The sequence below is a fragment of the Athalia rosae genome, chromosome 1 (assembly GCF_917208135.1).
Source record: "Athalia rosae chromosome 1, iyAthRosa1.1, whole genome shotgun sequence".
Classification (NCBI taxonomy): domain Eukaryota; kingdom Metazoa; phylum Arthropoda; class Insecta; order Hymenoptera; family Athaliidae; genus Athalia; species Athalia rosae.
Genome location: NC_064026.1, coordinates 11,806,842 through 11,816,682, shown reverse-complemented (window position 1 = coordinate 11,816,682; position 9,841 = coordinate 11,806,842). Strand labels below are relative to the sequence as shown.

The 9,841-nt window shown below is 42.7% G+C and overlaps 1 protein-coding gene across 2 annotated transcripts; it reads right to left on the bottom strand.

The window, feature by feature from the left end:
* Nucleotides 1-2,282: 2,282 nt before the first annotated feature.
* Nucleotides 2,283-9,314, bottom strand: LOC105687012 (quinone oxidoreductase-like protein 2). Of its 2 annotated transcripts, none has more exons than XM_048657293.1 (7): nt 9,273-9,314; nt 3,553-3,786; nt 3,292-3,483; nt 3,022-3,203; nt 2,853-2,941; nt 2,654-2,780; nt 2,283-2,579 (listed from the first exon to the last, which is right to left on the bottom strand). In XM_048657293.1, the coding sequence occupies exons 1-7, from the start codon at nt 9,297-9,299 to the stop codon at nt 2,399-2,401; spliced, it is 1,032 nt and encodes a 343-aa protein (XP_048513250.1). In that variant the 5' UTR covers nt 9,300-9,314; the 3' UTR covers nt 2,283-2,398. The 2 variants fall into 2 exon arrangements, with proteins under 2 accessions (XP_048513250.1, XP_012257738.2); XM_012402315.3 differs by lacking the exon at nt 9,273-9,314 and adding an exon at nt 3,924-5,541.
* Between the last annotated feature and the right edge of the window lie 527 nt (nt 9,315-9,841).

Genomic DNA, 9,841 nt, shown 5'->3' with positions numbered 1-9,841 from the left:
TTGTATTCGGATAACCAGTTTCTCTGGTTTCTCGGAGTCGAAAATACAAATGTATTTTAGGGGCGATGTGCCGGGTATTATAATACCGATAAAAGTATACATATGTATACCCAATGCCACTGGATACGACCTGCACCACGCCCATGCCCACGGGGTTTAACGTCCTTGATTCTGGAATAAAGTATTGTAACTTACCTATATACGTACGGTGTGATCTAACAAAGTCGCGGTATATACCTATAACAGGCCTCTACCGTATATCCTAGTTACGTCTACATTACGCCGTGGATCAATCTTTGAAAAAATGAAAAAAAAAACCAAGTAACACGGTAACACGTACGCCGATGGACATGCGAACATAAAATGAAATTGATAGAGTCTCGGTATATTCCTGGCAGTTGATCGGCGTGTGCCATGGATCACGATTTTGCAATTGAAGGAAGCTATTACGGGATACCTATGCCGTCTAGGCGTGTCCGAGCTATATAACGTGTACAACGTTACACGTAAAATAAACCATGGCATGCCGGTATTTCGTTCGGTTCACGACCAACAACTATCGCGGCACGCAATAATTATCGATATACGTTACGTTACGGACTAACAACCACCCACAACATTCGCCCATGGCCCGTGGCCCGTGGCATCGTATTTATATTTTCGCGTTGCGACATTACATTCGCCGACAATTGGTGGGTTTCGTTTTGAATCCGGCCTCCGATCTCCTACGTATACCTACTTTCGTCGGTACTTTGATTCGCGACGGCTTTTAATCCGATCGAGAATTACGAGCCTCGCGATTCGCGTTACGTTCGTTCTTTGCCGGAGTCATCGATCAAGTCGGTCTTAAGGACCTTTGTTGAGAGCCACGAGGCGATCCCACCGGACGATAAAGTTTTATTCGGACGGAAACCGATCGTCGCAGTTTCTCCAGAAATGCAAACTGTCGCGAACACCGGAGTCGTGAATACGTCGTCACCTGGACCAACCGATTGTCCTCGATTTTAACTACCACAATATCTACACGGCGATTGTTCTCATAGATGTGAATCACGAAACGATTCCGATCTAAATTAATCGGCTGCATCGCCCGGTTTCGTTGGTCCATTGACCGGATTCAACCAACTGACATTTGATCGGGCTCACCTGAACGATGATAACCGACCCATTTCATATTGTATTGTTGCGTCACAACGAAACTCTCTCTCTCTGTACTATCTGGTAACGCGTCGGCAACCCTCAAAGAAGAAACATACCTATGGCCGCAGATTGGATAGAGTCCGTAACTTCTTTCCGGATTGTTTAGTTTTTTTTCTTTCCCACATTACGTAATCAACCGCCGCGCTAATCGGCCTATTAAACTGTACTATAACCGTAGGATTCATAATCGTTAAAACCGAAGGATAATTTACAAGATGTATTTAATCGTACGATACCCGATACAACAATAGGATCGAAGCTCGCTGGGATAGGATCATGGCGCAAAGTTACGGCAAACACCTTCCATTCATGATTTCTACACTTTGCTCCCGTTTCAAAGAAAACCCATTGGGTATTGGGCAACGGCTAATTACCCCCCGTACAAATGCAGCGTGGTAGTAATGTAGAATTATGTTATGTTCAACCTTCCTTTTGTAATGATCCCGATAGTTATATATTCTGAAATACCAAAGCGCTAATGGATCGAACGTGATTCGTATGTTATTTATTTATTTTTTTTTTTTCAATCGATTCGCTGTGGCACTCGGACGTGAGAGTGGCGAAATAAAGTTCGAACGTTCTGTAACTAGAATACATATGATAAATCTTTTTATTATCGCTACATACATGTATATGCAATAATATGACAGACAGCTCAAGTGAAACGAATGCCGTTGTAGTGTAAAAATCTTTCAGCAAAAATATATCGTATGACGCTCATGCATATGTAACATTGTTACCATCGCGATCTATACTTTGCTCTTATACTTACATTGTGACTTATAACGTCCCGGTGGTTGATTTCAGATCTAACAGCTATTATATTTTTTAACATGGGAACTACCAATTTTTAGTTGAATTATATACAATTGAACGAATTACGTAAATAGCCGAATCACGTCTGGACGCACGGTGTACACGTAATGGTTTGAAATTATACGTCACAAAGTCGAGCAAAGATAACTACGTAACTGCACGGCAGTTTGTTGGCCACCGACAAGCCCTTTCTGCTACTTAAGAGAGAGGAACCCAGAGTTGCGGTTCAACCCCCTCGTTTAGTAAACGCTTCGCGATCTTATTTATTTATTTATTTTTTTTTTTCACAGTGGCCGCAGGTACCGTTCAATTACGTTTAATTCTTTGAGGTGAATTGAGCAATACAAGAGGGAAAGGCTGGAAGGAGAATTCATGGTTTTTATTATTTCGCCGTTTCCTTGAAGACTTCTTTGTTCTTCAAATCTATAATAACTTTGCCGAAAGCCTTCATCTCGGAGATAAACTGCATCGCATTGCTAATTTTGTAGAGGCCAGCAACGAGTGAGTACGTAGGGACAATCACCCCTTGCTCGAAATATTCCATTATATCATCTGCCGCTGAACTGTTTCGCAAAAATCAAGTGATATCACACTGAAACTTAAGAGTACGGGAAAATTTTCCCACCGGAATACTTACCGATACAGTTCATGGTTCTTTTTTTTGTATTCGGTAAGCGAGACACCCGAGACACTGAGAGATTCCGTCTGCGCGGTATCGCTTCGACCAAACTTGGGTACCGCTAACCCAGCGATGATGAATCTTCCTTTGGAATATCGACCAGTATTAATTCGACTTCCTTCGATTCATTCAAACTTATCGATACACAAATATATACCTTCTCGAGACAAGTGTTGCACAACTACAGAAAACTCTTCGTCGCGCAGTAAATCTCTGGCCAGACCAGATTTGTAGACATCGGTAAAACTGTGGAAGGGATTGAGTCCATGATCTCCGAATATGCAGGAAAATTCACTGACAGAAAGACTTTCGAATTATCGGCTCACCAGCATAGAAGTTTTTTGAAGTTTTCACCAGTGACCCCGTCAAAAATTTCTTTAATATCTTTCTCAGCAGCAATATTCACGATCTGCTTCATCAATTTTTTGTCATTAAATTTAAGCGATGAAAACGCTCCCATCTCTCTGACTCGTGTTGTTATGTTTTCTGTTGCAGAAACTCCAATCACCTGACGGCCGGTGATTCAAAATTTATCCAAGCTAATTTTCAGGAATGCTAGAATCGATTGTACTTAATACTTCTAAATATGTATTCACCTGAGCTCTGAAAACGTGCACAGCAAGGTCCACGGCTGCTAATCCAACCCCGCCAAGTCCGATGTTCACTAAAACCATTTCATCATTCTCGAGACAAGCTCTTTGTTCTAGGCCAATTAGGGCGGTGGTATAAGAATCCAACAGACATGCTGCGTCTATCAATTTCACATTGTTAGGAACTCTCCATATATCCTGTAAGCATGTTATTCATAGAGATACTGCTAGTCCCCGTGTTTATGACTTATTAAATTAGGCGCTCACTCCAAACTCAGCTGTACACGTCTCAGCAAAACCACCGTAACGTTCTTTATTAAGAGCAATCACTTTGTCTCCAATTTTATAGCCATTTTTTGCAGCTTCTTCTCCAACACCCATCAGCTCTCCGACAATTTCATAGCCAAGAATTTGTGGCAACCTAGGCTCGAATCTGTATGAATTCTCAGTCAACAACATATCAGAGCCATTCAAGGCACAGTAGTGGACATCAACTAATACCTGGAAGGAAAAGATTAATTATAATCACTTGGCATTGTAAATTTGAGACAATATGTGAGCACTTTTAGTGCCCTAAAAGAAAAGGCAGGGTAGTGTAGAGAGGGAATTGAAGTAATGATCAAGTTAACGGATCAAACCTCTTTGGGTTCGAGTATCTGTGGTATTTCAACGTTCTCGATTTGAAGAGGTTCATTGAAATTTTTTAGAACTGCTGCTTGTATCTTGCCAGCTTGAGGTGCCGGTATAACATTTTTAGCTAGCTTTTCGGCGGCAGTTTTCTCCTCTGCTACAGTGCTCCACCATCTCGTTGTTATTACTTTGAAACTAAATTTGGTGTTATTTCTGCCACAAATACGCGGTAATAAACGTTTTCCTAATGCAAATGACATTTTTTAGCGATAATTATGTGGAATATTCAAACTCATAACTCGAACACAATACACAAGATAACCTGACTCTGATTGACCACAGCATCTGACAGCGGAATTGTTTTTATTTTTGTTGTTATTTAACCGCCATCTTGCGGAAAATTATGAATTAACAAAACCTTGCCTTAGCGGCAACTGGCAAATAGAACGTGGTGCTAACTCGTGATGTTAATGCTAACTAATTTCCCCGTCCAAAGCAGAATTTAAATTCGAATTTTCCTCCAAAATTCATCCCAAGCATTGAGTAATGATAGGACTAATTATTAGTCAATGTCATAGGTCATAAAAAAAAAAAATTAATCCAGCCGATCAAATTGGATTCTGGATAACAATTCCTTATCATCGAGTAAAATGTTCTTTGACTTCCAAGCTACATGGAGTTCACTACAATACCAGGAACACTATCACATCGAATACAACTATTATTTTAATAATATTATATCTTCCCTGATACAGTTTTAGATTGATTAGCGGAGGTCATGATCTCAGCGATTTACGTATGCTTGGACTTTAGAATTTCGATGAGCCCCGAAGATTTTCTTCGATGCGACATAAGTTAATCAATGGATATATCCATTATTGGCGTACGCTGTTATTGCTGACACGCAAATTAATGCTTACTTCCGTTGGGAAATTTGAAGCGTGCTTTGCTATGTCTGTCAGCTAATGAGTATTTGATTTTTTGTCCAGTTTTTATACGCTTACGATAAAATTTATTCAAATGTGGTCGTCACAAAAAATTAATAACAAATTTGGGTTCAGCTGAGTGCAAAAAGTTCACATCATGACTCTCAAATTGAAGAAAGATAGCATTTTGATAAACCCGGCTAGATATGTATTATATAAGGAAATAAGCGTGATAGATTATTCCAGTATCTAAGTCCGAAGTACAATTAAATTGCGCCAAACTTTTAATTGATCCGTAAACGACCATGCGGTTCCAACTTCAAAATATTTACTATTCTTATCTCAGCGTATGACGTATTCGTGAGATATGTTTATCATTTGCACTCTTCTTCTCCTATCTTAGAAAAAAAAGGTGTTCGTGAAAAGCTCGCAGAACTGGGATTCGCGCGCACTTCCGAAAATTGAATATTTCTTTGAAAGTTCAAGCTAAGGCTACAACTAAAACCAATCAATTTTATCTTTCTGGCCAAACACGAAGTGTTTTCAAAATCGATTGTTGGACGTTTTTCTAACGTATTACGATTCTAGCAGATTATAAAAGGAATCTCCGCAAGATTGTGAGCGAAAAACTGATCTGTATACTATCGTAAGATGTTCATTTATCCGATAGTATGATTTGTAAGAAAGATAAAACTATGTACATCTTATCTAGATCATAGAATGGAAAACACCATGAGTTGGAGTTTTAACGGAGAAAAATTTCCCGTGTCATTCGTTTAAATCTTTCATTTTATATCGCGTTGCCAGAAAGCGTGACTCCACACTCTTCATGTACTGTGAATATGAGGATAAAATTCCGAGAAACAAAAGGGATGTGAAATCTCACACTGTACGTCCTAAGAACGTAGAGAAAGAAACGAAGAAAGGAATAAAGGGTGGACCTGGACGATCACCCTCTTCAACATCCTGGGACCCGGTTCAAGTTGTTTATCCATTGGTTGCCTTTCGCGTTGCTTTGGTCGTTTGTCCTTGGAAATAGTGGTCTCTAAAATCTCCGGGGCTTTACCTCCGCCTTCATCCTCTTTCGTTAAAAGCGCATTAACTTGTGCCATGGCGGACACATTCCGCATCCGTAGGATATCGAGTTAACGTCGGTACACACTTGCGATCCACGCAGCTCCGCTGCTCGTTCCCCATAGCCATGGGATATTCCATGGTTTAAACCATGGCGCCTCGCCTCGCCATGTTCTCCTAGTCATATGGGACCGAAAATTTCAAGAATCTCCCAACCGGAACGTTGCGGTGGGCGTCCGGTCGATATCTGCACACAGGGGGAGTTATTCGCTTTTCCTTTATGCTACCCTAGTTATGCGGGACTTCGCTTCTATTCATTTTCTATCGAGCGTGAATAATTCTCGGACTTGGTTGATTTCCCGGGGGGGGACGCCATCCCTGCCTCCCGCGTTGCAGCGAGCCGAGCCGATTCTACACGCTCGCAGGGACACGTCGTCTGCAGCGCGTGCAGCCGGGTCTTCGACGCGCACACCTTCGGATGTTCTCCTAGTTACGTTGGGTCAAAATTTTTAAGTATCATCCAGGCGGAACTAATTCAATCACGTATAACGTTAACGGCCTTTCTTGTCACGGTTGACGACGCGGCAACTTTTCCCCTCGACTTTCCGGCCAATGAAAAAATAAAAGCTACGCTCGTATACCACTGGGTACAACATAGACATCGATTCGCCGAGGACCGTAATTCCCAGTCCTCCGTAACCCGCAACTGCAGGTGCGGTTCTCCTTCGGTTTTATAATACCCTCGTAGGACGGCTCACAAACCTTTTCAAATTCGTTCAAGCTTAACTAATTTATCAAACTATAAAAACTTGCCGACCGTCGTACGCTGCACGCGTATACCTCCGCAAGCTTGACGGAAGTATATTCTCCTAGTAGAAGTGACATTAGAGGTCTTCGCGCGTTAAACTGCCTATGCTTTTCCTCCGCGTAGCGATGATGACATTCATTATCTCGCGGACGACAATGTGACGACGTCGCGGAGTAACCGAATTCCTTGTACTCCGAAGGTTCTGAAAACACCAAATTCGAGGCTGCTATATATATGCAGGGGCACCCTCGAAGTCCGCTAGGAGAGTTTTCTTCCCGCTCGTCATGATCTCCTTGTCCGTTGACTGTTCCAATATCGTTTAAAGTCACTTCGTGACGTTAAACAGACGCGAAGCAGACTTGTAGTGACGGTATGCGTACAACTTGTTCGTAAATTTGGTGAAAAACGAACGGAGATGTCTATTAGTTTTTTAACGTCGAGGCTCGTCGTATCTGTCACGTAGTTTTCAGCGTTACAAAAGACCTTCCAGAGGTCCCTCCAGGGGATTAACGAAGGGCGGATTATTAGGCACTTATAAGGGATCTTCCATTCCCCCGCATATATATAACGCGGGGTCTGCGGACTCGGAACATCGTTCCCCCATGAACGCAGTGTGTACGAACCAACGTAAAGAATAAAGAAAGAGAATGAAAAAATAAGTCTTGTCACGCGATACTCGAATAGACAAGAAAGTATCATAAAGGTGAAAGTAATTTCTGAAACACATTTCGTAACTTGACAATGTCGAGACCCGTAAATAATCCTATCGATTTATTCTTATCATTTCAGATCGTGTGGTCGTCGCACTCGATAACTGAACGAGGTTTTACCTGTACAAATTCGGTATTCCATATCCGTGCGGTATTGAAAATATTCTCGATATCGGTAAGTCGATTTATTGTAATCATCATCGTGTGGCTCTCTGTAGCCGTCGTGCCATGATCTCATCTTCTTTCGTTACGGTGTCGCCCGCGTGCGTTCGTATCCCTATGATTTCCTGATCTGCGGAGTATCGTGTTACACGTGACAACGTACGGAGTAGAAAACGTGCACGTAACGAGTAGAGAGAAGACGCGGACGGACCTCGGAAAGCATGGCCGCCGGAACGATCGCCGTTACAGCTGTGGGGACAACAGTCGACGGCCGTGTACTGCGTCGCCTACGACTCGTACGTAAACGTCGGAGGCGTTGAAAATTAGCATATTAATAAGTAATCTGGTGACAAGTGTCAGGGTAGCAGAAGATGTCCTTAAAGGTTTCAACGCTCGGAAGGTACCATACCCTTGGGCGTGAACGTCGCACCGAACCTCCAGATATTTCGAGCCTCCTCAAAGTACCTAAGGCCCTGATGACGGGACTCTCCGCATTTAGAACTCGCCCAAGATGCTAATTGACATGGAAAGATTAGAAGAATGTCGTGTCTGTAGTTTCGTGAATAATTTTCCACAAGGCTGAGATATCTCGATTTAGCTGTGAAAGCAACGACGACAATAATCGTGACGGTTGGAGACCGTTCAATGACAGAGAGCGAGAAGTATATAAATTTGAATGATCAATTTCAAAGAGAAATCTAAATGGAATGTAATAATTAAATTATTGTTTACGGACGATGTCGCGTTGTTGCGAGACCGTAGGAATCGCAACGAGCGACCGGGAAGGACTTTCAACTTCGCGATAAAAACGATTTCGTAAATATACATCCGCGGTATGACCTTCGATATGCGGTTCGTTGTTATTTATACGCATGACGCGAGTGTAAAACCGACGACGTTTATACTCTTTCGATTACTCGATTATTGCAGCCGATTTTCCGTAGGTCTGACTTTGACTTATAAATAAAAAATAGTATCGATATGTAACAGAACGCCATTCGAGCGGCAGGATTGAATTTATCCTGCGCAAAGTTATGATACCCTGTTACGCGTTGCGTCGCGGGGCGCATCTTCACGACGTTGGGACACATTTTTTAATTCCGATATCAGACTATATAAGCCAATCGAGTCTTCGTCGTCCGCGTGTAACTGTGTAACGACGCTAGACGAGTATATCGAACACAAACGAGTTTGTACCTAAATACACGGCTATCCCTTATCGCCTCTTTCATAAGCGATGGCTGAACGCCACGTTTCATTTCCGCTGCGTTTCAGGAGCAGGAGAGAACGATAAATCGCCCGTTACATTACATATTAATAAGGAGTGACTTATCTCGTACCAGGACTCCAGTAGAAAATAGAGTGATACCCGCCTATCGTCGGGTGGACGAGGGAAATTCTTGAAGCGGCAAACTTCCTTCGTTTCCCTCGTTCTGTACAACGCCGTGCAGGTTGGTCGTTTAGGTTAAACTTTCCGTACAGGATGCTCCTGTACGGTATGTTGTCTCGTTACATTTGTTTATCAGGTTTTCGAGAATTCACGTAGAAAAATTCTACCGCCCATGAAAACTTTCTACGATCGGTCGTCGAAGAGGTCTCGTTGGCACGGACGAATTCGATTTTCTAAGGACGCATATACACACATATACATACATACGCTCACGACGTGCGACTCACCATACCCACAGGATCAGATCCCCACATCTCTCTCCTGTTTCCCGAATGTTCTTGTTTACGCGTCGAACCCTACGAAGGGGAGAAGCTTCCCATACATCACCGTGCGTAGCCTATGAAATTCCGACCGACAAGGACGTGAAATTGAAGCATATGCGGTCGAAAGGGAAGACCAAAAAAAAAAAAAATCTCACTCCGCATTATCCCGTTTCGATCGAAGCCGAAAGGAGCCCCGTTATATCCATTCCTCGTCCGGGCGATGATTCCTCCCGGGTTTTGTGCGGAGGAATTTCACGGAGAAAGGCGAGCCGCCTTCTCCCGTCCTCTTCGGTTCCAGTCCCCGGAGTTTTTTTTTTTTTTCTTTTCTTTTTTGTTTTTTCTCTTTTTTCCCTCTCCGGTCTCGTTTACACTCGGAGTCCACGGACTCCGTTGCAAAGATGATCTCCTGTTAGCGCAGATATCACCTTTCATTTTTTTCATATCTACTTTCGAGATAAAATCTGGTGATTTACGAGCGACCAAACGACTTCGAGAGTTGTCGTACGTACGTATAACGTACACCACAGCGGCAC

What these genes read in the sequence shown, in the direction of transcription:
- LOC105687012 (XM_012402315.3), bottom strand. Translation starts at nt 4,175, where the DNA reads ATGTCATTTGCATTAGGAAAACGTTTATTACCGCGTATTTGTGGCAGA. An exon ending in CGTGTACAGCTGAGTTTGGA is followed by an intron (nt 3,484 to 3,552) that starts GTGAGCGCCTAA and finishes ACATGCTTACAG; the next exon opens with GATATATGGAGAGTTCCTAA. An exon ending in GCAACACTTGTCTCGAGAAG is followed by an intron (nt 2,781 to 2,852) that starts GTATATATTTGT and finishes GATATTCCAAAG; the next exon opens with GAAGATTCATCATCGCTGGG.